At 42.9% G+C, this 27,544-nt stretch overlaps 2 protein-coding genes and 3 non-coding genes across 5 annotated transcripts in view; all 5 read left to right on the plus strand.

Moving 5' to 3' along the window:
- CLMP (CXADR like membrane protein) overlaps positions 1-12,126 on the plus strand; it is a 104,745-nt gene extending 92,619 nt beyond the window's left edge. The window contains 4 exon segments of the mRNA XM_007494616.3: positions 1,516-1,683; positions 3,447-3,569; positions 5,238-5,379; positions 8,466-12,126. Coding sequence (XP_007494678.2) covers positions 1,516-1,683; positions 3,447-3,569; positions 5,238-5,379; positions 8,466-8,766 — 734 coding nt within the window. The 3' untranslated portion in view covers positions 8,767-12,126.
- Positions 12,127-20,299: 8,173 nt separating this feature from the next.
- Positions 20,300-26,026, plus strand: HSPA8 (heat shock protein family A (Hsp70) member 8). The gene is made up of 9 exons (XM_007494617.2): positions 20,300-20,439; positions 21,443-21,652; positions 22,459-22,664; positions 23,155-23,307; positions 23,396-23,951; positions 24,169-24,371; positions 24,481-24,679; positions 25,017-25,249; positions 25,602-26,026. Exons 2-9 carry the CDS (start codon positions 21,448-21,450, stop codon positions 25,785-25,787), a joined length of 1,941 nt encoding a protein of 646 aa, XP_007494679.1. The 5' UTR covers positions 20,300-20,439; positions 21,443-21,447; the 3' UTR covers positions 25,788-26,026.
- Positions 22,840-22,930, plus strand: LOC130454246 (small nucleolar RNA SNORD14). Its single transcript, XR_008911909.1, has one exon. It is a non-coding gene; the product is annotated as a small nucleolar RNA SNORD14 (small nucleolar RNA).
- LOC130454247 (small nucleolar RNA SNORD14) lies at positions 24,013-24,101 on the plus strand. Its single transcript, XR_008911910.1, has one exon. It is a non-coding gene; the product is annotated as a small nucleolar RNA SNORD14 (small nucleolar RNA).
- Positions 25,379-25,466, plus strand: LOC130454245 (small nucleolar RNA SNORD14). Its single transcript, XR_008911908.1, has one exon. It is a non-coding gene; the product is annotated as a small nucleolar RNA SNORD14 (small nucleolar RNA).
- Positions 26,027-27,544: the final 1,518 nt, after the last annotated feature.

Genomic DNA, 27,544 nt, shown 5'->3' on the forward strand with positions numbered 1-27,544 from the left:
CAACTTCAGACATTTACTAGCTGTGTGATCTTGAGTGAGTCACTTAACCCTGTTTGCCCCTCATCTATAAAATGACCAGGAGAAGAAAGTACAAAGTATTCCAGTATCTTTGCCAAGAAAATCCCAAATGGGGTAACAAAGAGCCAGACTGGACCGAAATGGCACAACAATAACAAAAAGAATTCACTAGCCATCTGTGTAGTTAGCAGACATCTGGATGAATGAGGTTTTCTATTACTTCCACAATCAGGCCACTGTGCCAGGATAGTGAGTGATCAGGTTTTTTTCAAACTCTTCATGCATTTTCTCCAGTTGTCCAGGTGGTCTGTTGTTTACTTTAATGACAAATATGAATACAATTTCTTGCTTCATTTATCTTCCCCCCAATTTATTTTACTAGACTTCCTTCCTCTAGTTTTTTAATTACTTTACATGAGCATATCCTTTTAAGCTACCATGCCATAGCCCCAGCCTCAAAGAATAAATTAAGACATTTTAATGCATAAAATTAAAATTCAAAACCTTATTTAGTTTTCCTTTCAAAGCCTTATTCCAGCCAAAGCTCCCTTCTCCTCACATATTAGTGATAGATAAGAGATCAAATCTGCCTCTTTTAGGCACTCTGGGTCACCTTACTTGTTACCTATATTCTGTCTTGGGGTATCTGCTGCCAGATTTTATTGTTGGCTACTTTCTCAAATGGCTGCCTCCTCTAGTATCTCTGTCTATAATCTTCTCTCTGTAATTGGCAGTTTTCTCTCCTTTGTAGTCTTTTTCCCTTTTATCTTTTATTTTAAAGCCCTTTTTATTGGATAAGACCACTGGCCAAGAGCAGCTAAATGGCTCAGTGGATAGAGAGCCATGCCTGGGAGATCCTGGGTTCAAATTGTGATCTCAGATACTTTCTGGTGGAATGACCCTAGGCAAGCCACTGAACCCTGAATGCCTAATCTTTAATCTCTTTCTGCTTTGGAACCAATAATTAGTATCAATTCCAAGAGAGAAGGGTTAAAAAAACAAAAAAAGACTACGGGCAAATATATTTGTGCTTGCCTTCCTCTAGTGCACTTCCCCAAGAATTCATCATTTCTTTATTTTAACTGTCATCCAAAAATCACAACTGGTCCAAGCATGGGACTAAACCTTGGTATTATCAGACGTTTCATCTTTTGCCTCTTTCTGTATCCCCAACATTTAGCTCAGTTCCTCATAGGTAGCCGGTGTTTAAGGTTCACTGTAAGCATTACCCTCTACCCTACTGAGCTGACCACATAGAGTTTATCTATCACGGCTCCTTTTCCTGAACCTACAGCCATGGTGTTGCTAAATGCCTGCCGACATCCCTTCCCAAATTATTTCTGGGCTCTGAGCAAGGAAAGCTGGGAGGTGAGACAGGGAGGAAAAGGGAGGGAGAACAGCTTCATGGGAGCTCCCTAGCAGGGCTGGGCTCTGTGCCAGATGGACCCAGGAATCCCAGAGGGGGCCTAACTGAACCATGGTTGTTTTTGATGCCAGTGAAACCCTCTAAACCCAAATGTGAGCTAGAAGGAGTGCTGACAGAGGGAGGGGACCTGACCCTGCAGTGCGAGTCATCTTCAGGCACAAAACCTATTCTGTACCACTGGCAGCGCATCAAGGAAAAGGAGGGAGAAGAGGAGCACCTGCCCCCCAAATCACGGGTTGGTAAGTCACCTTTCTGCTTTCCCCTCAGTGTAGGGCTGCGTGTCAAGCAAACCAGATTCCAAATCTCTATTTACCAGTAGTTCACTATATGAACTGGAGTAAGTTGCAGGAAATCAATCATTCCCTCTATAAAATGGACACATTTTAGCAGATCCCTCTCTTCTTCCTGAAAGTGGTATGTGATATTCGGAGGCAAAATGGTGCAGTGGAAAGAGCCCTGGACTTGTTGACAGAACACCTGGGTTCAAATTACAGCTCTGCTTAAATTACGTAATGATATTCTAACAGATTGTTAAGAATGTGGCATCTAATTTACTATAATTACATAATTATAACATGTAAAATAACAGCTACCATTTACGTAGAGTTTTGCAGTTTGCAAAGCATTTCATGTACATTACATAGAACCCCATGAGGTAGGCGATTTTGTTCTTCCCATTTGCCAGTTTAGGAATTGGTACTGTCAAATAGAAAAAACGCAGAACTATCAGATAGTCAAAATCACTCTTTAATCAAGGGGAAAAGGGGTTCAGCGCTACTAGGTTGGGACAACAGAGCGGCTCCCCGAGACTGCACAGAGTCTGGAGGCCCTGGTCACTGACCCCCGGGAGTGCCACTCAGGATGGACTCCAGGGAACAAAAGAACTTGGGGAACCTATATACCACTCTAGATGACCTCGGGGCTTGGAGTGAGAGGGAGGGTTGACTGACTTTACAAGGGTAAGAAAGGAAAATGAGGAGTTCCAGACAGGAATGACAGTGAGGGGCTGCTGCACAAAAGGGAAAGAGAGCTAGCCTAGGGGGAGAGGCCATAGGGACAAAAGAGGTACTTAATATTGGATGGGAATAGCTGCTCCCACCCAAACTACCAGGATGTCCATTGTCTGGTGGTGGGACCTTCCCTCAGGGGGAAACCTCTCCTGTGACAAGCTCAAAACCTGGGGTTTCTACACTCAAACTAAGTAAACTGGGGATCTCTATATTTCCATGCTGACAGTACAGAGGAGATGTTGCAACAAGCCTAGGGTTATAAAGCCATTAATTGTCTTTGGACAGGATTTGAATTCTAGTCTTTCTGCTTCCCAGTACAGCACTCTATCCACTCCCCCACATAGCTGCCTTGAAATGGAGATAACAACCCTTATCCTATTTTTTTTTAGGTTGTTCTGAGGAATTTTCATTGTAAACAATAAAACTGTAAATTTGAGTTATGTTTGTTGGAAGGAAAGAACAATCCAAGTCATTCTTTAAAAAGAAATTGTTTTATTATATATATACACTTAACTAACCACAACGGCCAACAAAAAGCATTTAACTAAACAAATGCATAAAAAGGATTTTGTGCAAAACCATAAACCCTACATTGTTTACCATTTGTTTGAAAATGTGTAAATTACACATGTACACTAACAAACGCCCTGCGCTTTTTGAGTTCCCTTTGGACTTGCTTTCCTTTTTCCTCTTGATTTTGTGGCTCTTGGTCTTATTGTATCTTATTTGGTATTCTCTAAAAGCCCCCCCTTCCTGACTACTTTTAGGAATGCACCTCAAATGAAAATGCCCCTCAGTTTCTTCCTGTGGCTTAATTTTTTTATTTTTTTTATTTATTATATTTTTATTTCATTTTTTAAATTTATTTATTGCTAATTCAATCAACTTAGATTTATTAGCTCCTAATCTGTCCACAGGGCTCAAATGCCAATTAGATAGCTGTGAATCTGCCTCTGAAGAACTTCAACTCTGTCTTTCTGTTTTGTGTTAAGACTATGAAAACCCTGGGCGTGTTTTGCTGCAGAATCTCACTCTGTCTGCCTCTGGACTGTATCAGTGCACAGCAAGCAATGAGGCAGGGAAGGAAAGCTGTGTGATTCGAGTGACCGTGCAGTGTGAGTATGGGGGGGCAGCAGCTGAGGGGGGAAGTCTTGCTCCCCTGAGTCTCTGCAGCAAGGACTGGGTTTTAGGGACAGATGTTCTGAGCATTATTAACCAGGTCAAGATCAAAGCTTTGTTTCCCAGAATCATTTCATCATTTCCTAGGTGACCTGGGAAGATGAATTCTAAGCTGAGAGTGTATTTGCAAACAAGGGTGAAAATTTTACCAGCCCATCAAATTATTTAGTAGCCTGTCTATCCTTCCCCAGGAGGACCCCAGGGAGTCAAATAAAGACTGGCTGACTTATACCACTACCCATTCCAAACAAGAATGTTTTGTTTTATTTTTCACAAAGATGTCCCCATTGATTGCTGATGGGGGGGGGGGGGGGCGCGGAAGGAGTGGAATGGAATGGAAGGGTGAGAAAAAAGTATATTTGTTGATTTTTTAAACTAAAACATACACATCTGTCATAGAATTGTTACTAAGTGAGGCAGCTAGATATCTCAGTGGATTGAGAGCCAGGCCTTAAGAGATAGGAGGTCCTGGGTTCAAATGTGACCTTAGATACTTCCTAGCTGTGTCACCCTGGGCAAATCTCTTAACTCCCATGCCTACCTCTTACTGTTCTTTGGATCAATATTTAGTTTATATTGTATTTTGTTGTATATATTGTATATATACATTGTATATATACAATATATTGTATATATTGATTATAAGACAAGTAGGTAATGGTTTTAAAAAAAGAAATGATATCAAAGCATAAAGCAAAAAAAAAATTTTTTTTTTAGTCCCTTACCTTCTTACTTTCTGCCTTCTTACTCCTGTCTCCAGGCCTAGCTCTCTATCCACGGAGCCACTTAGCTGCCCCTATTTTTTTAGGGATATGTGAGGATATGGGATGACCCCATGGACCTAGGGAATCCAATTGCTACAAATAAGTCTTGAAAGTATTTCAGGGCATGTGGGAAACTGAACTCCCTAAAAGGAACAACAGACGTTTCAGTGTGTAAGGCAAGATTCTTGGTTCAGAGTCTCTAAACACAAACTACCTAATAGATACAGCCTGCCTTGACCAGTTCATTTAACTTCTGGAAGCCTGTTTTCACATCTATAAAGTAGAAATAATAGATCTCAACCTATCTACCTTTGCAAAACTGTTGTGAATAAAGTACTTTGTACACTATAACTGTAGGCTATCATTACTATTGATTACCATTATCATTATTGCTGCTATTAGGCTAGATGTAGACATGTTAAGGTTCTGACTATAAGTTGGGGAAGAGAAATGGGAAGCAGTTGAGTGAGCTCCCAGGCCAACCTGCACCCTACATTTCCCCTCCTAAAACTCCCGAGTCTAAGCACGCCCTCCCATTTTAATTCATTTTAATTATTGGAGGAAGGAGAGAAAAGAAAGAACAAGAAGGGGAAAGAGCATAAACAGAAAGTTATTCATTTTCCAGGCCCTGGAATGGTGGTTCCGGAGCTCAGTTTTTTAATGATCCCGATTCCAAAAATAGAGACAATGCTAGTGACCCCCCAATGGATGATGGTAGGGGTTTCAGACTGAGAAGGGGAACACCATAGTCTAGGCTGGTGTGTAATGGGGGAGGGGGGTTCGAAATGGCTGGCTTTCTCAGCTCACGTCCAGTTCTGATTCTGCTTTCCGAGGAAATAGATGTGCAGAGCATCGGCATGATTGCCGGTGCAGTGACGGGCATGGTGGCTGGAGCCCTGCTCATTTTCCTCCTGATATGGCTGCTCATCCGAAGGAAAGACAAGAAGAGATATGAAGAAGAAGAGAGACCCAATGAAATCAGGTAAAAACCAATCCTCAGACCCTTCCTCTCTGTCACCCGGCTATTACCTCCCAGTTATCCACTCCCCCGCCCCCCACTCCGGCAATTACCCCCTGCTTAGGCTATTGGCCTTCCCCAGCGTCCCTCAAAGGCGGCTCATTCTCAGTAGTCACTTTGCCACAACTTGGTTCAGGCCAGCATAGACTTCCTTCACCCTGACCCCGTCCTTGGCACAGCGGCCAGACGCTTGTCTGACTCTGGCACTGCCCTGCTCAAGGATCCAGTCCAACGGGAGCACCTAGGCGGCCGCAGACCTGGGGCGGAGAGGTCCTGCCCAAATGTGGCCACACCTCTGCCTTAGCCTTGATGCCAAGACAAAGCACATTGTTTAAAGATTAAATAAAACTTCCTGGCCTCCCGGGTAGGACCTTCAGCAGCCCGGCTTCAAGCGACCTTCAAGCACGTGCTCTCACATTTTGCATTCCAGCCCACCTGGCCTCTCAGAGTTCTCTGCCCTGGCGCTGAGGCTCCCTCGCCTCAGAACACTCCCCGGAGGCGTGGCCGTGCTGCTTCTGGCGCGCCTGATTGGCCGGCTCTGGAGGAGGCACATTCCGCCCGCCCCCGCCCCAGGGCAGCATGCATTCTTGTGTTCTATTCCCCGCACCTAGAGTGTGTCCAGAGTAAATGCTTAAGGCGCTTGCCGACATCGGTGGCACTGAATTCTGCATCCCTGCTTCCTCTGAGTGCCTCCGTCATGGATCGGAGATTTCTCACACTGAGTGTTCTTTTAGGTAGGCTTGGATAGCCCAGGTTCCTAATACTCAGCGAAGTACTTTCTGGGGTCACTCCCAACACAGTAAGAAGGCCTTTGTTTGTTTAAGAAACTCTCATATGCTCAGAACCAATACTAAGAATCGGTTCAAAGGCACACTAACAGTGAAGGCCGGGCAACGGGGGTGACTTGCCCAGTCACACAGTTAGGAAGGTACTGAGGCCACATTTGAACCCAGGACCTTCGGTCTCCAAGCCTAGCTTTCTACCCACAGAGCCACCCAGATGCCCCTTATAATTCTTTTAGTAGAATGATATTATCGTGATATAGCCAAGGTAGCATGATACAATGGAAAGAGCACAGGTATAGGCTGTGAGTTCAATTCGGGCCTAGCTGTGTGACCCTGGGCAAGTCACTTAGCCCCTATTACCTAGCCTTGGGACCAGTGCACAGTCTTGATTCTAGGACAGAAAGTAGTTGTTTTTTAAAAAAGAAGAAGGAACACTGGATGAGAAATTGTGAGTCCTCACCTGCATCCTGCCAGGCACAAGCTATGTGATTCTGGGCAAGTTAAACCTCTCTGAGCCTCAGTTCCTTAATCTACAAAATGACAATACCCTGCCAATATAATGGAACTGCTGTTAGGCCCGAGTGGGATAACAGGTGAGAACTCTTGAGCAGAGCTATACCGTTCTAAGATGCTAAGGACCAGGCTGCCCCCTAACTTGACAGGGCTGATTAGTGCATGCTGAGCATTTTCATGGAATTTCAAAGTTGGACAGGCTCTCAGAAGCAATTTAGTCCTATCTCGACTTACACTATGAAACCCCTTTACAACTGCCATCCCAAAGGTTCATCTCAACTCTGCTTAAAGACCTACAGAGAAAGACAACTTCATACCCAAAGAAGTCTTTCCACCTTTGTTGGAAAGGTTTTCTTCATGTTGAGCTGAACTTATTTCCTGCCATCTCCTGGTTCTAATTCCACTCTCTGGGGCAAAACAGTCCAAATCTAATTCTTTCTCCTATCCTAATCTTCTGCCCTTTATTCAATGGAAACTTATGGGGCAGATAGGAAGCACAGCGGACAGGGCACAAAGCCTGGAGATGGGAGGTCCTGGGTTCAAATCTGATCTCAAACACTTCCTACCTGTGTGACCCTGGGCAGGTCACCTGTTGCCTAGCTCTTTTGTCTTAGAATTGGTACTAAGACAGAAGGTAAAAGTTTTTTTAATTTTTTTTAATAGGAAATATATAGTATTCTTAGCTGAACCTAATGAGCCCCATTTAAGGCTCCATACAGAGATCTAGCCTTGCTTCTGGATTACCTTTCTCAGTTTTTTTTTCTTCTCTTTTCCTTTCAAGATTTCCAACTAGACCTCTTCTGATCTCTTTCCATTCTCCTGCAGACACACTTATAAACATGCAGGTACCCTCCCCTGGAGGGGCTCCTCTATCAGAAAGCCATCCCTTCTACGACACAATATACAAAGCCCCCAATCCTCCAATAACCCGTTTCAGAGCTGAGCCCACGGCCAGCCCCCTGAGCAGGAAGCAGGCAGATCTCTCTCCTCCAACACTGCCCTGTTTCAGGCCCTCCTCTCCAAATGCCTGTGGGGAGGTCTTTTCCACTCCAGTCTGTCCTCTACGGACCTGTCACGCTCATCTCCCCCAATTAAATAAACTTAAATGGCTCCCTATTACCTCTACCATGGAAGAGAAATACCCCCCTTGGCTTCTAAAGGCCCTCAGAACCCAGCCCCTTCCTGCCTTTCCAGTCTGGTGATACCTGACTCCTCGCTGGATACTCCGAGATCCAGTGACACGGGCCTTCTGGCTTTTCTTTTTAAACCTTTGCCCTTGGGCTTAGGATCAATACAGTGTATGGGTGCCAAGACTGAGGAGCAGTAAGGGCTAGCCAGTGGGGCAGTGCAGGCCCGTAGCTGCCCCCTCACTGCTGTTTCTTAAACAGGACGTGCAGGCTTCTGATGAGGCTCAGGACTCTGGCCCTCCTCATCTCTGCCTCCCCAGAGGCCTTAGCTAAATTCCCACCTTCTAGACAAGCCTTTCCTGATCCCTCCCAATGCTAGCGATTCCCCTCTGAGCTGATCTGGGGCCTGTCCTGTTTCTATCTAGTTTGGCCTTTGCCCCCCTCAAGAGGCTGTGAGCCTGGAAACCAGGGAAGGGTTGTTCTTTCCGTGGTGGCCTTTCTTTGTATGGCAGCACTTCGCTCGGTGCCCGGCATACAGGAAATGCTTGGTGCCTGGCTTTGGGAACAGCGCCTCTGCATGAGGCTTCCGGTGGCCAGCTTTAATGCCTTTTCATTTCATCCCCAGAGAAGACGCCGAGGCGCCCAAAGCTCGACTAGTGAAACCTAGCTCCTCCTCCTCGGGTTCCCGGAGTTCCCGTTCTGGCTCCTCCTCCACTCGCTCGACAGCCAATAGTGCCTCCCGCAGCCAGAGGACGCTGTCCAGCGAGGCTGCGCCTCAGCCTGGGGCCTCCTCCCATCCCTACAGTCTGGTGGGGTCCGAAGCGAGAGCACCAGAGCCAAAGAAAGGCCATCACGCCACACTGTCCAAAGCGGGGGCCCTACCCAGCACGGTCCCCAGTCAGAGCCGAGCCTTTCAAACTGTCTGAGCGGGGACAGACCCCCTCCCGTACTCTCCGGATGGCTAGAGCCCTGGGGTCCTCCTGCTATCCTGGAGCCTAGGCACCTGGCGCCCAGCCCTTTCAGAAGAGGGGAGAAGTCGGGGGATGACGACATACTGTGCAGGACATGCCCGGATGAGGACTTTGTTTGAACAGGGCACCAAACAGGGTTGAGGTGCGAACTGAGAAATCTACAAAGAGGCATTTCATGATGCAGTCAGGCTGAAATGAGCCCGAGAAGTATGTTCCTACCTGTCTCTTAGCTAGGATACCTGGAGAGGAATGAGCATGCTAGAGTTTATTTGACAGCACTACTCTGATTTATTATTTCCAATAAGAAATAGGGTTTTGCTCGTGATTTCCTATGCACCTGTACAGATACCTGTTGAATTACTAGTTCACAGAGACGTGGATTATCCAGATAGCCTTAGAGTTCAATTATTTGCCCGTCTAGTTGGTTCACCTCTTCTGAGAACACTGAAACACAGCACCCTGACTCTTATCCTGATTTTACTTCACTTGTGGGGAGGCTTGGTCCCAGTTTTCAGAGGGAATTGAAGAGATCGAAGAAAAAATATAAAACAAAGGAGTCTTTTTTTATATTCCACATGCTTGGAATTATCCTACTTAAGGGCATAGTACTGCAAGGAAGCAAACACAAATCTAATTCAGGGACTGGTCGAAGGAATAAATGTGGGCAGCTACAGCTGGTACAGTGGATAGTGTGCTGGGCCTGGAGTCAGGAAAACTCATCTTCCTGAGTTCAAATCCAGCTTCAGGCATTCCCTAGCTAGGTGACCCTGGGCAAGTCACTTAACACTGTTGGCCTCAGTTTCCTCATATGTAAAATGAGCTAAAGAAGGAAATGGCAAACCACTTCAGTATCTCAGCCAAGAAAACCCCAAATGGGGTCATAAAGAGTCGGACATGACTGAAAATGACAACAAAGATATAAGGAATCTTTTGTTCAGGAGATTACTGGGAAAAAAAATCAAGAAGGTACTTGCAAGGCGGTTTTGGCTTTTCTTTCAGAATCCAATTCTCTACCAGGATTTTGCTTTGGGGATCTATAGAGGGAAAAAATGTTTATCACATGTTCTTAAGTAATACCAAGAAAATGGTCTTCAAAAGAATAAGGACTCCCAGTGACTAACCTACATTTATAGAATGCTTTATGGTTTGGAACATACTTTCCTCCCCCATGAATAGTGCCAATATTCTTATCCCCATATTTTAGATTGGTAAACTGAGGTTCAGAATGGCTCAATTAATTATTTGTAGCCACTTATGGCTAAAACCCAGTTCTTCCAGCTCTTCCTTCAGTGCCCACTTCACATGCTGCCTCTTCACACCATGCTGCCTCTGGATGTTATGGATGTCCCCTGAAATACCACCCTTGTCTTCTCACCCTGAGACAACAAGGAACCCATTTTTCAATACCGAATGAATAGAAAGCAAGGAATTGTCTTTTTCAGGTTTTTAAGGTCTGCTATGAGGATTTTAGGGAGTTCTGTCTCCATTTGGGGAATTTTGCCTCCTACTTTCTTTTCCATAATTGTAGTGGCTCTAAAAACTATGGGGATTCCCTGCTGAAAGATCACTGAAGAACTGGGCTGGACAACCTTTTTGAAGGGGAAAGTTAAGTATTCCCCTTTCTATGGAGAGTGAGGAGGAAGGAAGCAAGCTCTTTCCTCTTAGTAAGCACTAGGCTAAGCATTGCGAATATAAATTCAAACTCAAAGAAAGACAATTCCTGCTGTCAAGTAGCTTACATCCCAAGGTTGGGGGAGAGGGAAGACAGCACAAAAGGGAGCTGGGTTCAGGCAGGGCTGGGGAAGTCCAGATGAAGTCAGGAGGGCCGAGTGAGTAAGATAGGTTCCGCCTATAAGAGAGCACCTGCCCAAGTCTAAGCCCATTAGCAGAGATTTCAGTGCTCCCTTAGCCTACTAGCTAAGAAGGAATTGTGTACAATTCAAAACCCAAGTTGAGAAAGGATTCTGAGGTGGGAGGGCTGCTGGCCCAGTAGTGGTCAGGCTGGCTCTTCTCTCACTTAGCTCACAGATGAAGCCCTCCAAAATTAACTACTTATCAGTTAGCATCTTAATGGGGGTGGGAGGTGAGGGAGGAATCCAGTAGAAATAGTCAAAAAAATGGGGTGGGCAGGACAGGTTGGGAAATCAAACTTCTTTCCTACTACATAGTTTCACCTATCGAGTTTTAAAAAGTCATCTCTTCTGCTGATGGCATGGTGACTCTCCCTTTAAGTAGATCCAATTTCCCCCTCCAAAGCTGGTGACATTACCCTTCCCCTCCTCCCCCAACACACATACACAGAGTCCACTCAAATTTCACTGTCCTTGGAAATAGTGGACGCAAGGACAGAGCCCTAGGAGGGAAAGGGTGAAGCTCAAGATGGAAATCTATACATATACTCATCGAATGAGGGTCTGGGTATTAGAGTAAATATTCTAATGGAAACAAAAGTTTTATTGGCAGATACTTAACAAGGGTACTGATCCATCATTCCAGTTTTCCATTCCTACAGTTAATTCCTAGTTCATTGCATGATATTACTATGTTCAGGCATTGCACCCTTACTGGCTCTATATAAAACAAAGCAAAAAAAAAGTGGAGAGGTGGCAGAAAAGATTTTACTCTGTGGAATCTGCCCTGGAACCTGTCCAGCAACATCTTCAACTGAGTTAAAGTTATATTGGAATCCACAGGCCTGTAGATCTACAATGGAGTAATTTTTTTTCAGTAGTTTGCTATTTCCAATTTCAATTAGTGTCCTAGATTTCCATATTGCCTCTCTTTCCTGCCTATGCCTTCATCAACAAAAGTTCATCCTCTTTGGATGAGGAGAAACAAGTTTGGTTCTTCTGAGGAGTCTAGTTAATCAGAAGACTAAAATCCCTGGCCATTATTCAAATTATTTTGGAACTCTTCACCATGGAAATGTACAACAGATCCCATAGTACAGACTGTTACCCTGGAGGTAAGAATTGGGAAGGAAAGCTGCTGAGGTATTTTATTTAGATAACTTTTTTACCCAATACTCTGGAGGTCTGAAGATAAAGGCAAATCTATTGCTGTTCCAACCATTCTTTTTCAAATGAACACTGATTCTTTAATAAGTGACCAAAAAAGGGACCCCAAACCTCAAAAGTTGAAAGAAATTTTTTGCATGAGGGACTCTTTGGTTTGCAAAAAAAGATAATGGAAAGATGGAATATTGATAATGTTTAGAAAGAAACCATTTAAATAAAATATATAAACCAAACAATTTTATATGTTAATGTATTTAAGACATTTAATATTACACTGTATATAAACTTTTGAAGTAGAGTTGTTGTGTGTATTTTTTTTTCCCTTCTGTTGCTAAACAGAATTTATTCCTCTCCTTCTTGATAGAATTTAGCATGGCTGGGGCTGTATTTAAGCAACATGGAAGCCAAATATTTATTCGATTCTTTTGAATCAATAGCTTTAATTAAAAAAATAAAATAAAACATGATTCAGTAGGAAAGTCTGCAGTTCATATAAAGTATATTGGAAAAATGTTTATTAGCTATGTTGCTTGAATGAACAGAATGACTGAAATGGACTTGAGTATGATCAATTTATCAAAACAGAAACATGAAAAGGTAGCATAGCACAAAATTGCATTTCAAACATGGGAAGGCAGAAGGAAGTCCTTAGCCAACTTTTCAGGTATCTACAAACTATAAAAACTTAATACAATTTATTTATGAAATAAAATGGAAGTCAGGATTTCCCATGCAATGGACTTAGCTTCCTTCCCCCATGACATATTGTGGGAAGTCCAACAAAGTCCAGGGATATATCAGTAAAATGATAAAGCAATTCTTTAAATTTATGTAGCATAAAAAGATTAATTTCCACAACCCACTATCAGGTGGGGAGAAAGTAGATAGATAGCTTATTTTCCCTATTGATTAAGTATCACAGTTCAGAGAGGTTAAAAGTCTTTTCAGATGGCCTGAAAATCAACAACATTCATTTATTCATTCAAAAGATATTAAGCTGTTACTATGTGCACAGTAATGTGCCAGCTGCTAAGGCAGATACCTAGTTTACATAGGATGTGGTCCCTGTCATGTAGAGGTACAACATATAAACATCAGATCAGACTTAGATATGGAGGGGCCCTACAGAGAGGCAAGCCATCCAATCCAAACCCCTCATTTTATAGGTGAGGAAACTGAGGCCCAGAGAGTTTTACTGATTTGCCTCAACTCACACAATCACCAAGTGGCAAAGTTAGAATGTGAACACAGGACCTCTATATGCATTGTATGACTATAACAAAGATGCTACATGGTCAGTGCATTAAAGAAAGAAGTGCCAGAGGTGAGGAAGAAAGTATAGCTGGTATGTGAGATAGGATTTAAAGGGTAGGTAGGAAATAAACTTGGAAAAGGGAGGATGGATGTTCCAGGCTTAAAGAACAGAATAAAAAATGCCTAATGTTAGGAAAGACCAGTATGGGAGGCAGAGTATAAGACAGTAAGTAATTCAGCTTTAGCTGCCAGAGAAAAAATTGCAAGGAGGTAACTAATATGAAGTAAGGTTGGAAAAGCAGGGTAGTAAAAAGGATTGGAGAGGGCCTTGAATGCCAGGCAAATGCATTTGAACTTTACCTAGAGTACAGGAGGACACCACTAAAGATTTGCAAGCAAAGCAGTGAGTGATATGACTGTAGGACATGGGGAAGAAGACATACTGAAAGCAACAGTTAGGAAGTTATGGCAATAATCTAGTCAGAAGAGGTTGAACCTGGGGTATGGCAATGAGAATAGAGAGGAGCAGTTGTGACAGAGACAATGGAGGTGGAACAGGCAAGGCTGGGAAAGAGTTTGAAGAACGGGAAGCATCCAATATAATCCCAAAGGGACCACCATGGAATCACTGATAGAAATAGAGACAAAGTCAGAAGGAGGTTTGGAGTAAGGTGAGCTCAGTTTGGGCCACTTTAGGTTTTGGGTATTGTTGGGAAATCCACATAAAGCTATCAGGATCACAAATTTAGAACCAGAAGGCCCCTCAGAGGGTAAATGAAGAGCCAGAAACAGCACAGTAGCTGTGGTCTTGCCCTAAATGTTACAGGAGGGCTGTTTCTTAGCCACTACCCACCATCACTTGCCTGGTACATCCTCATCCTGCTGCCCACATAGTACCATGGCTGTCATGCCCCTCTCAGGTCTGCTTCCCAAGAGTGTCAATGGCCCCAACATAGGACTCTAGAACATTTGGGATGAGAAATGAGGTGCAGGAGACAAAGAACAGCAATGAGACCATAAGTAAGTCCTAAGCCCTCTTTTCCTCTGCTCTCTTGTAACCTTCCTATATTGTTAAATTGGTAAATAATGCTAAATTATCCTCCATATCTTCTCATTCATCCCATTCTTGGGTGCTCACTGTAACTGGCTACCTCTCTAAGGTTTTAGGTGAACTAACTCACTCCTTGCTCACCACTGTCATTTTCAGATTAACTACTTTGCTTCTTTAGAATTTCCTCCATCTTGTCCAGATCCTTGTTGCTATTAACCACAGGCCTCAAGGCTATTCTCTTTTTTCCACAGTTAATTCAGTTCATGGCTCACAGCCTCTTTCTTTACCCTGAAAAACCTGCTTCATTTGAACATGATGGTCTGCTATTGCCTTAACCTCCTAAAATCTCATGATCTCTGCCTCTAGCCTATCTCCATCATTCTTTTCATCCCATTCACCAGTCTTTACTGAAAGTAAAGAACAAATTCTCCAAGGGTTATAATCACTAAGTTAAAATGGTCATTTCCCTCTTCCGTTCTCTAGTTCAAATGCCTGAGAAACCTCTCTCATTGTCCACAATTACTTACCAATTACTTTGGGGCTGATTTGCCTTCCCCTTTCTGCTGATCTCTATTTTACTGTTCTTTCACATTTCTATTCCTGGGTGGGAAGAGTAAATTAAAAGAACAGAAACTGAAATCAATATGTTTGGAGTTGAACAAGTCTAACCAAATCAAATCCTCAGTATCTGTGGAATCTCTTTAATAGGCAGAGGAGAGATATGGCATGGAGGAGGTTAGAACCAGCAGCTAAAAGAAGCATTTCTGGATAATCTATGAATTCTCATCATGTATTCTGACCTCCAGAAGCGATAAATTTGGCTACAGTTAGAAAGTTAAAATATCAGTACAACTTGTGTCTACATTTCCCTGGAGCTCCTCACAAAATGAAATGAAACACTTTTGGTTTCTGAACAGTTATGATAATAACATTTTTTTTAATAGGATCACAGGGTCATAGCTCTAGAGTTAGAAGGGCCCTATACTCCATCTATTAATCCATTTTACAAATGAGGAAATTAGGAACCCAGAGAGGTGAAATTATTTGTTCAAGGTCACATGGGTAGTGAGAGCCAGAACTGGGATTTCAACCCAGGTTCTGTGACTTTAATTCTAGGTTCTTTTGATTGCACCATAGTCTCCTAAACATTTTACAATTTTTCCTACCAAACTATCAAGCAATTACAAAGTGAGCTAAGTGCTAGGTATGCAAAGTCAAAAATGAGACAAAATTCCTGCTTTTAAGGAATTTGCTTTTAACTGAGGGAAATGACATGTATACTACTTAGTACATAGAAACTGGGTGAATGAGTGAAAAAGCACCTACTTATAAAGTTACTATGAGTTAAGCACAAATAACAATACAAAAAGAAAACTCAAGACAGTTCCTGATCGCAAGGAGCTCATGTTCTAGTGGGAGTGGGAGCGGGGAGATGAAACAATATATAAAAGAAAATTCAACAGACAGGGAAGAAGGAAAGGTCCAAAAGTTTTAAGGGTATATAATAGGATCAATTACAAGGCTTAGAAGTCCTTAGGTTACATGGAAAATGACAACAGTGCCAGTGAGGAGGGGAAAGGAATAAGCACTTATTTTTATTTTTAAAAACCCTTACCTTCTGAGAATTGATACAAAATACTGGTTCCAAAGCAGAAAAGTGGTAAGGGGGAGGCAATCCAGGTTAAGTGACTTGCCTAGGACCACATAGTTAGGAAGTATCTGAGGTCAAATTTGAACCCAGACTACCTGAGTCACTGAGTTGGGAATAAGCCTTTATTAAATGTCTACTATGTGTCAGGAATTTTATTACACTTCATAACAACCTTGTTAACAAACCTGTCCAGGTTCATTCACCATTAACATCTGAGGCCAGATCTTGAACTCAAGTCTTCCTGACTCCAGGTACAGTACTTTTATCCACTGAGTCATCTAGGAGACTCTAGGGCATAGAGAGGAAGGGAAGATGAAAAGGGCTGGTAGTCTTCTATCTCATCAGAAAGAAAAGAGTTAACTACCATCTTGTCCAAACTCTCTGAGTTTCTCAGACAACCAGAACAAAAGTAGAAGGCAAGATGATAAGGTGTTCCTTGTGGAATCTATTCCTTCTGCAACTTGGATGTTCAGATGGCTCTGAAATTATCCAGGCTGGGTCTGGGGTTTGGGGAAGGAAAGAGGGTTGAATGCTGGGGTATCAGTTATTCCTGCCAAGCTTACCTGAATAGGTTTTTCTATTAAAAAAAATACTAATGGTGGGAAGTGGTAAGGGAGGCCCTAGTAATTCTGAGGACCAATAAGATCCTTAAATTGAAGGTGGTATTGGAGATGAGCTTTTGAGGACACTAGGGTAAAGTAAAAGAGGAACTATATTCTAGACATTAGGAAAAACTTGGCTATGTGAATCATATGTGAGAAATGGAAAGAAGGTAAGTTTGGCAGGGGTATGGAGCTTGTGAAAAGGAATAATATATTAACCTTGCAAAATCTTGGTTAGCAAGGAAGTCAAAAGTCAGGAAACCTTGGGTCTTCCTAGTTTCACTTTCTTCTGTAAAATGGGGATGATAATAGTACTTTCACAACCTATCTCACAGGGTCACTTTGTGGCTCAAATGGAAGTGTATGAAGCATTTTAAGGCTATACAGAAATAATTATGATCATTTTGAGTCTAATAAAAGTCATGAAACACTAAAAATGTAATTTAGAGGGTGTATCGAGATATATGATTCTAGAGATTTATCCTTTATGACTGACTTAAAATAAACTACTATATTTTGCTAAGGCATCTGGCAGCATAGAAACATTAATCATTTAGTTAACTTTCAAACTTCAAATTTATTTCAAAAGCTATAAAAGCAGAAATAACCACACCCTTGCTGACTCAATGTTTCCATGAACCATTCTCCTTTACTTTCAGAAATGGCTTAGTATATTTTAAATTGCCAAAATATTTATCCTTACTTTTCTAAATTGTAATAAGATTAAATGCTAATTGATCTCATTCAGAATCATTCCTAAAATAAAATTGAATTATATTTCCTTCTAACACTCCTCTCTTCCCCTTTTCCTCAAATACAGATACTGACTGTCTAGTTCATTTTTTAAAACTTAATCAGTCCTCAGGTTCTTCTCATTCAGGTTTGTCTGTCAAAGCTCCCGGAGGTACAACCTAATGGTTGTGATTTGTCTTTGGAAGTGGTCTTGGAACCTAAACATTTTCAATGCCTAGTTTTAGTTTCAGAAACTGAATACATGCATTTGCCAAGTTTGTGAAGAAGGGCAGGGGCAAGGAAGTTCATGATCCCTCTGGACCTCAATCAAATCTATGGACTGTGAATCACTACTTAATAAGGACACAATCAAGGTTCTAGCAACAGCTGTAAGCAACTAGGAAGATGTCATATCTGTTCAAAAGGTGTCCTTCCATTATTTCTCACAGGACAACTCATTGCTTATAGGATAAATCTGTTTTCTAAGGGCCTCAACAATTGTTCTGGTAGATCTCGTCTTGTTTTTAAATCATTTGAGGACTCAGAAAAATGTTGCCTCATTTTCTGCTTGCTCAACTTTGCTTACTGTGAAACCCTGAACACTTTCATTCCAAAGAAGCAAAGGGAGGCTCAGATGTTAGAAATGGTAACTTAATTTAAGTTACAACCTGAGATCTCAGGATCCTTTTTGTGGAAAAAAGGAACTCTACTGATCTGTCACCTTGTACAAGTCACCTAACATTTCTTGGGTCCATTTTCTTCATTTGTTAAACTGAAGGGTTGGGATTAAATTCCAAGTTTAAAAAACCATGATTTTGCTGCTTGAATTGGAAAAAAAATACTGGTAGAGATAGAAAGTATTTTTAACAAAGGTAATTCCTGGAGGAATAGGAATAGCCAGAGAAGAGGAATTTTGTAGACAACAGGACCAGAATGTCCTTTTGCCTTATAATAAGGCTTACAAATATGGCTAGGGGTTAACTTTAAGTTACTTAGGGATAGGAGGAAACTTTAGTTACTTAGAGCTTGGTATTATTTCCTTAACAGATGAAACTAAGCAGCAGATAGATTTTTTTGTTTGTTTTATCTAAACTCCAATACTTATCTACCTCCTTCCATTAATTAGTTAGACTTCCTAACTAGCACTCTTCTTATATTTTTTTGGTTCACTTTGGCAGTGAGAGAAGTGTCAACCTGGAAAAACAGAACCATTAAAATAGCTAAAAAGAACAAGTCTTTAATCAGGACAAAGAAGACAGACTGCTTATGTCCACCACAGTCACATATACACAAACCAATACCACCATGCTGAGCTGGGCTATGGGAACAATAAATGTCTGGGGGAAATGCACCCCTCATAGGAATTTCCATAGAACAAAAGAACTTGGGGTCTTTTACTCTTTAGGGAATATAATCAGAGAAACGAAAGTGACTAGTTACATAGGGACTTGGGAAAGAGGTTGTATGAGGCTAAGGTATCTGGAAGATGCCCAAATAAAGTAAGAGAAACCAAGAAAGCAAAAAGGGTACTTTAAAAGACTCCAGTATCTCTATCACTCCTGTTCAGAGTGCTTGATGGCTTATTATTCACTTGGGGACAAGGGCCAATTTGGGAGTTCCTTGAAGGCAAGTTCCTATGGGACAAAGATAAATTTGGGGGTTTCATAAAAACAACCTGTCAGAAGGAACAGAGTGAAAGAAGAAAGGGAAGTACATGCAGCATCATTCAGTAGAAGCAAAAGGCAGGCTTCACAGGAATTTCTCCAGGTGGGGGTCAATGTCCTGGATTTAGCTTGCTTTTCTCTAGGTGAAAATAACCACCATAAAGATACCATATTTTTGGGTAGCCCTTTCTAATTTCTGGAGCATTTTCATGCAATCTCGCAACTCAGTTGTGGAGTACTATTTGGAAATTGGGTCCTCTTAAAGAGGCTGATTCCTTGGTCCAAAACCAAAAAAACAAAACTAGCTGAGGGAAGAGGGAGTGGGAATTTTTTCTTAAAGACTATTAACTAGAATTGGGTCTGTTCTCGAAAAGCACGGGACATTTTCTAGGCCAGTTCACAGCTGCCTCCAGATAAGAAGAAAAACATCCAGTGATTTGAGGGTAGGTGTCGGTAAAAGGGGTTGGGTCTAGAATGATTCAGATTCCATGTATCGAATAAATTTATGATGGGCTTACTTTACTATGTCCCAGGTACTGGGACAAGAATTCGATTTTCTGGCCTGCTGCCCGCCCGCCCCCCCCCCCCCCATGTCCTCCTCCTTTGTGAAGTGATGGGAGTGAAGTGAATGACCTCCAAAAACCTCTCCAACTGTGATATGTTGAGAATGGGGGGAGGGAGGGGCGATTTGGGGATTGGGCTCGAGTATGGCTGCACCTCTAAGTCTATAGTTTTTGCCTAGCAGAGCTACCTGGGCACCATAAAGTCTGCAAGACTCCCACTATGGCCTGGGTAAATGGGGAGCCCCACGGCTCCCGGCAAGGGGCCCGGGGCGCGGCCTTCACCCCACCACACATGGAGGGGAAGAAAGGCCGGTACTGCCTGCCCCGACTCTCATTTCCCCAGGGAGCGGCCCTGGCAACATCGGGGCCCAAACTCCGGAAAAAAGACAATCCGGTACGATCAGGAGTCAGGGAAGGCGCGGCCCAGCCTCACATTCGAGAAGCCGAGGCCGAACCAAGCGGCGACCATTTTGTTCCCTCTCCACTTCCGCCCTCCCCAGAAGATCTTCCCCTCCCCCCAAGGCCCTGTCTAGGTCCCGACGCTAGTCCGCACCCGCGCGTTGGGGTCCCTAGGTTTTACCCCCCACCCAAATGGCGACTGACTCTCACCCCAGTTGCTTGCCTAACTCTTTTTATCCCATTATCTTCCCGAGAGCGCATGCTCGAATTTCCAGCGACAGATTCAGGCCCCATTTTCTCCTTCAGTACTGCAGCTATTAGGAGGCTCCCGCGCGCGGGTTCTCATTGACTCCACCCCTCCCCATTCTGTCCCCCGCCCTTCCTTTCCTAGCAGGAGGGGGCGAGAATGAAGGTTCGAGAAGCGGAGGGGGACGCGTCACGGCTACAAGGGGCGGGCCAAAGCGGGAGAGGGCGAGGCCAGAAGAAGGGAACGTCTCCATCCATTGGCCCCGTAGCGTAGCGTCGTCACTTATTGGACAACAACTCTGAGATGGGCAGCCTTGAGGGGTGGATCCTTTCTGGAAGGTTCGGCGAGGGGGTATAAGAGGCTGGGGGGCAGGCGGAAGCCGGTCTACTCAGCGCAGCAGCAGCCCTTCTCTCTCCACAGCGGTCATCTACGACCTCTGACGCCCCAGGTAAGGCCTAAAGACTGCTAGTTCTAGGTTTGCTCCGAGCTGTCAGTATTATTTAATAGACTTCCTTGCACATTTTAGGGGGAAAACGCTTAATTTCTTGAAAAGCTTACGCATTTAAATTTGTTGCAATGCATTTTTCTACAAAGATTACGCCGCTTTAGGGGGACATTATGCAGGGGCGGGTTGGTGTGCCGGGAAATAGGACCGCATTTGCTGTTCTTTTTTAACTAGATTTTTTTTTTCCCGTTTACTGCAAAGCGAAATCCGCAATGTCAATCTCGGGCGGGGTGGAGACACGGGGGCCAGAAAGGGAAGGGGAAAAAAATAGTCCTCCCATAGAGAATTGCAAGGGGGGGGAGCGGGAGCGGGGGCGAGTAGCGAGGACGCGCAGGGCCTTCTGGGGCTTACTAGGTCCCTTTCCTGAGCCTTTGCGGGTGTCACGGGGTCAAGGTGGGGACGTCCTGATGAGATTTTCCGCTTGGGCCGCGTGGCTTGAGTTAAGGAGCTGGGGCGGGATGCATGCTGGGTAATGTAGTTCGGGTATACCACGTGGTTCGTCTTTTTACAGTGGCCTGGCTTTTTTCCATCAGAAATTATCTCTTGGTAGATGGGAGTAGGCAATTTGGCTCATATCCAGTGGTTGGGGAGTTCTGGAGAAGGGACCAAAAATAGCTGAGGCCATTTTGTTCCTTTTTAAAAGGGGGGAAGATGGGGAGGAGCACCCGCCTCTTTTGGCCCAGGCCACGTGCACAACCAGATCCTCTGGCATTTAGCTTTTGCCTTTGCGGGGGAGGGGTAGCGGCTGCTCCCTCTGAAATATATAGCAGTTATCATTTATTTTAGGAAGTTGAATATACCTCGTTTCAGAAAAAAAAATTTTAATGTACTTTAGCAAGGCTTTTTTTACTGTTAAAAAGTGTTCTTCAAGGCAGCTTAAGGTTTAAAGGAGCTTGAAAAATAAGGTTGCTGATGCATTACTGATGTCAAACCTATCTCTTTGCAGCAAACATGTCGAAGGGACCCGCAGTTGGCATTGATCTTGGCACCACTTACTCCTGTGTAGGAGTCTTCCAACATGGGAAAGTGGAGATCATTGCTAATGACCAAGGAAACAGGACCACCCCCAGCTACGTCGCCTTCACCGATACAGAACGTTTAATCGGTGATGCTGCAAAGAATCAAGTTGCAATGAACCCCACCAACACAGTCTTTGGTAAGAACTCAACCTCAGCAATTGAAAGGTTTATTTTTCAGTAGTAAATTGTGAAACCTTTGAATAAATTTACCAGGCTTCCAGAAGATTCCAAACCCAAGATCCTACTTTGTTTCCATTCCCATGGCACTTGCTGGACAAAAATCCCAAATACTTATTTAAGGATGTATACTTAAATGTTTTTAAATTTCTGTTAGGGTATATATGTACTGGTTACAAAAGGAAATGCTTACTTTTTAAAGACTTAACATTTGGCAGTATAGCATTCCTTAACAGAAATTATGGTAGATGATGAAGTACATGGAATGGAGATTAATCTTGCCTTGGGGGGAGATCTGGGTAGCTCTGGATTAAAAGCTAGGCCTAGAGATTCCTGGTTCAAATCTGGCCTCAGACCGCTTCCCATTTACTGTGACCCTGGGCAAGTCACTTGACCCCATTTCCTAGCTCTTATTGCTCTTCTGCCTTGGAACCAATACACAGTATTGATTCCAAGATGGAAGGTAAGGGTTTGAAAAAATATGTATATACCTTGTTTAAAAATTAAGTGGAATTAATTGGCACTATTAACTAGGATGACAAATAAGTGTTATATAATGAAACAACAGGAAGGCAGGAATTGTTTGTTTTTTGTATTAAGTGCCTAGCACAATTTCTGGCACACTGTAAGTGGCTAATGAATAGAATATACATAATAGACCATTGAAAATTGTTTTTCATCTTTAGCTAGTTACAAGTTAGGTTGGGATGTTTGCTTAGGATATAATTTTAAAACGTAGGCCTGATAATGAACCTTTTGTTTTCAGATGCCAAACGTCTGATTGGTCGCAGATTTGATGATGCAGTTGTACAGTCAGACATGAAGCATTGGCCTTTTACGGTGGTGAATGACGCAGGCAGGCCTAAGGTCCAAGTGGAGTACAAAGGGGAGACCAAAAGTTTCTATCCAGAAGAAGTATCATCTATGGTCTTGACCAAGATGAAAGAAATTGCTGAAGCTTATCTTGGGAAGGTAAGGCTTAAAAAACAGTGGTGGTTTTTTTTTACAATTTATCAGTGGTCAACATTTCTAAAGCAATCAGGACTAAATTGTATTTGGGAATAGTGTTTGCAGTCTCAAATTGCATAAGTAGCAGGCTTTTCCTTTTAATTGGCCATTCAATGTTACCTGTCATGAGTAGGTTGGCTTGCTGTGATGATATTGGTACCAAAACCATTCGTAGTTTCCACCAGAAGCTTGCTAATGATGGCAAGAACCTTCCTTGGATGTCTGAGCGAGCTTAATTTGTAAGACTTTACTGGTAGTATTTTTAAGTGGCCATTTTACACATTTCAGGTGGAAAATGCCCTGAATTATCTGCAATTTTTTTCAATGAGAAATCGAGTTGGCTTATTAAATAATTGGCAGCCATAATTGAACCTGAAATCCTAATTAACTCAGTAGTAGCTTAGAGTAAATATAATGGCATAAATATTCTAATAAATGACTTTGTTTGCCCTAGACTGTCACAAATGCTGTTGTCACAGTACCAGCCTACTTCAACGATTCCCAACGACAGGCTACCAAAGACGCCGGAACCATTGCTGGTCTCAATGTGCTCCGAATCATCAATGAGCCAACTGCTGCTGCTATTGCTTATGGCTTGGACAAAAAAGTAGGTGTAACTGAAAAACTTTAGTTTCTAATGTATATTTCCCCAATCCTTCCCCATCCCAATAACAATTTTGTCTTTGGATTAACAGGTTGGTGCCGAGAGAAATGTGTTGATCTTTGACCTTGGAGGTGGTACCTTTGATGTCTCCATCCTTACCATTGAAGATGGTATCTTTGAAGTCAAGTCCACAGCTGGGGACACCCACTTGGGTGGTGAGGACTTTGACAACCGCATGGTCAACCATTTCATTGCTGAGTTCAAGCGAAAGCACAAGAAGGACATCAGTGAGAACAAGAGGGCTGTCCGCCGTCTGCGCACTGCTTGTGAACGTGCAAAGAGAACCCTCTCTTCCAGTACACAGGCTAGTATTGAGATCGATTCCCTCTATGAAGGTATCGACTTCTATACCTCTATTACCCGGGCCCGTTTTGAAGAGCTGAATGCTGACCTCTTCCGTGGCACACTGGACCCCGTGGAAAAGGCCCTCAGAGATGCCAAGCTAGACAAATCACAGATTCATGACATCGTCTTGGTGGGTGGTTCTACTCGAATCCCCAAAATCCAGAAGCTTCTGCAGGACTTCTTCAATGGCAAGGAGCTCAACAAGAGTATCAATCCTGATGAGGCTGTTGCCTATGGTGCAGGTAATTCTAATTTTCTTTTAAAAATACTAGTTTTCCATAATGAATACATTTTAAAAATCATTTGCTGTGATGAATGTTCCAAAACCATTCGTAGTTTCCACCGGAAGCTTGCTGATGATGGCCAAGTACCTTCCTTGGATGTCTGAGCGAAAGACTTCTTGGGAATGCTTCTAAGTTATTATTGCCTTTTCCTTACTGAACCTCTTTTTCTTCATAGCTGTCCAGGCTGCCATCTTGTCTGGAGATAAATCTGAGAATGTGCAGGACTTGCTGCTGCTAGATGTCACTCCTCTTTCCCTTGGAATTGAAACTGCTGGAGGAGTCATGACAGTTCTGATCAAACGCAATACCACCATTCCCACAAAACAGACTCAGACCTTTACTACCTACTCTGACAATCAGCCTGGTGTGCTTATTCAGGTATGTACACGTGCAGATCCATGCCACTTGTACTATTGCCAGAAATGGTGGGCTTTATAGTAGATGATAAGCTGATCAATACTAAACCTGGTTAACTCTTTCTTAAAAGGTTTATGAAGGTGAGAGAGCAATGACAAAGGATAACAACTTACTTGGCAAGTTTGAGCTCACAGGAATCCCTCCTGCCCCAAGGGGTGTCCCTCAGATTGAAGTTACATTTGACATTGATGCTAATGGCATCCTCAATGTGTCTGCTGTGGATAAGAGCACAGGCAAGGAGAACAAGATCACCATCACCAATGACAAAGGTAAGGAAAAGTACCAATGGGGGGGGGGTGTCTTGAGTGGCAAATCTGAAATAAGGGATATTCAGTTTGTAGTATAACACCCCTAGAACAAGCCTTGGTGTAAGTTATGACTAAAGCATCCTGTGTGGTAAAGGAAAAGCAAAAGCAGTGGCTGCTATGATGAAAGTGATGCAAAACCATTCGTAGTTTCCACTAGAAGTTGAAAAACTAATGTTGGCATTAAGTTCCTTCCTTGGCTGTCTGAGCGACCACTGCTTTTCTTTCCCAATCTATTTGTAAGTGGTAAAATTAAGTGGAAAGAGGAAGTTCAACATCTTTGTTCCTTTTTTCTTTACAGGTCGTCTGAGCAAAGAAGACATTGAGCGCATGGTCCAGGAGGCTGAAAAGTACAAGGCTGAAGATGAGAAGCAGAGAGATAAGGTGTCTTCCAAGAATTCTCTTGAGTCTTATGCTTTCAACATGAAGGCAACTGTTGAGGATGAGAAACTGCAAGGCAAGATTGGTGATGAAGACAAACAGAAGATCCTTGACAAATGCAATGAAATAATCAACTGGCTGGATAAGAACCAGGTATGTACTCAATTGTGCAGTTTTTTAAACTTAGCTTAGTGTTCCTTGGGTATTTCAATAGCATTACAACAAGAGTTTAAATGAACAAGACCAAAAAAGGCTTCCCAATTTTGCCTTAAAATGAAATGGTTGCTGTGATGAAAGTGTTCCCAAAACCATTCGTAGTTTCCACCAGAAGTCTTATGTTGGCAAGATCCTTCCTTGGATGTCTGAGCGACCATGTCCTAAAATGTCCTTGATAGGTGACTGGTCTCCTATCAAGTTTAAGTGATTACTTTTTAAGCTCAACATCCCTTAAAACTTTCATGTCTTATTCTGAATCTGCTTTCTGAAATGGGTTCATCTTTTCCAGACTGCTGAAAAGGAAGAATTTGAGCATCAGCAGAAAGAATTGGAAAAAGTCTGCAACCCCATCATCACCAAGCTGTACCAGAGTGCAGGAGGCATGCCGGGAGGCATGCCTGGTGGGTTCCCAGGAGGTGGAGCAGCCCCATCTGGAGGTGCCTCTTCTGGACCTACCATTGAAGAGGTCGACTAAATGTGCCAGAAGAAAAAGCATTCCACACAGCTTTCCAAAAATTGAAGGACTCAAATTTGTAGCCAAGGCAGTAGCAGTTTAAAGTTAACATTAGGCTACTGTGTAAATCTGGGCATTCTGAATACTTGAATGTGTGCAGAGGGAGAAGTGAACAACATTGCACTTTATCAGTACTGTATAAAAACAAGTGGAAATGCAATTCTTGTCCTGGAGAATAAATATTTAAAATTGGCACCATATACAAAGGAGTGTCGTGGTTTTCTCTAAGAAAGGGTGATTACTCTAAGGAGTAAAATAAGTACAAATCTAATCTAGGTGGAGGGAGGTTTGGATTGGGGTTCAGAATGAATGACTTGATGTGTGTATTAGGGGCCCTGGTTAAATTTAAGCCAAGGACACAGGTGTTGCCCAAGTATGACCTAACTCTTACACAAAGTTTAAATAAGGTTGTAATGCAAAGTTTATACAAATGACTTTTGTGTCAGATGAGTGTAATGGTAAAAATAGAAAACTGCACACAGGAACCCCAACTAGAGCATAAGACTTGGCTTAATCCTAGAAACCTGTTCATACATGGTTCTTGGGTTATGCTGAATTGAATCCTCAAGAGTGGTACCAGGGTATACTGAGAGCTCATAGTCAAGGGAAAAAATCCCATTAGAAATTAGGATTTTCTCACTGCCAAGTATTCTCTTGGGAAGCATGTAAAAACCAAAAACTTTTGGGGTGCCTTTGCCCCATAAGGGTGCAATGCCATAGCAAGATTCCTTTAGTGTTAGGGAAGAGTAGCTGGAGTGAGGTTTCCCAGAGAAACTGCTCCAGGATATACTTATCTGTAGGTGGATTCTGGACCACTAATATAACCTAGATTTAGGCAATTTTATGAACTAATTTTTTCTAGACCTAGCTTATTTTAAAATGGACCCCAGTGAGTTCAGTAAAACCTATGGATCCCTTGGATACTTCACATGACAAAATTGGTTGTCCAAATGTTAACAGATCCTTGTAGTTTTCTCCTACCATTACCTGGTTAGGTTACTATTACAATTGATCTTGTGGCTTGGCACGCCACCTAGCGGTCAGTTGGGCACTGTCTCTGGTACACTGACAAAGTTCCTAGAGAGCATGGGAGGTGCTTCTGATTCAGCAGCTATTCTATCTAGGTTGTAACTGCCCTTACCTTATGTCTTGTGCGTTGTCTCCAAGGCAGAAGAGAGGTAAGGGCTAGGCAATGGGGGCTAAGTGACTTGCCCAGGGTCACACAGCTGGGAAGTGTCTGAGGTCAGATTTGAACCCAGGACCTCCTGTCTCTAGGCCTGGCTCTCAATCCACTGAGCTACCCAGCTGCCCCCTTGAATGTAATTTCTGTATCCCTTGCAAGAAAAAAGTTCAGCAGCTTAGCCCATGGCCAGTGGTTTTTAAAGAGATGCCAAAGAGCCCTTTGCCCTGTCATTAGTTCCATTCCCACTGTTTCCTCCAAAGTGTTTTTAAGGGTGCCCTTAACTCCTTAAACCATGAAAAACCCTTTTAATATCTAAATAGTACTATTAATATTTTCAAGTACACGTGATTTCACAGGTACAGTGGGAAAAGCACTGTTCCTAGGAGACGGGTTGGAATCTTGGCCCTGCCCCTTAATGTTCCGGTGACCCGGGAAGTCTCTTCCTTTATGGGCCTCAATTTCCTCATCTGCAAAATGGAGGTAAATTAGATAAGCCAAGATGGGTGCACTTTTAAGTCTTATGCTAGGGGTAAAG

This window comes from Monodelphis domestica, chromosome 4, assembly GCF_027887165.1.
Source record: "Monodelphis domestica isolate mMonDom1 chromosome 4, mMonDom1.pri, whole genome shotgun sequence".
In the NCBI taxonomy this organism is placed as follows: domain Eukaryota; kingdom Metazoa; phylum Chordata; class Mammalia; order Didelphimorphia; family Didelphidae; genus Monodelphis; species Monodelphis domestica.

Coding starts and splice junctions, on each gene's coding strand:
- HSPA8 (XM_007494617.2), top strand. CDS start 21,448: ATGTCGAAGGGACCCGCAGTTGGCATTGATCTTGGCACCACTTACTCC. Junction 24,372..24,480: donor AGCCTGGTGTGCTTATTCAG/GTATGTACACGT, acceptor CTTTCTTAAAAG/GTTTATGAAGGTGAGAGAGC. Junction 25,250..25,601: donor ACTGGCTGGATAAGAACCAG/GTATGTACTCAA, acceptor CATCTTTTCCAG/ACTGCTGAAAAGGAAGAATT.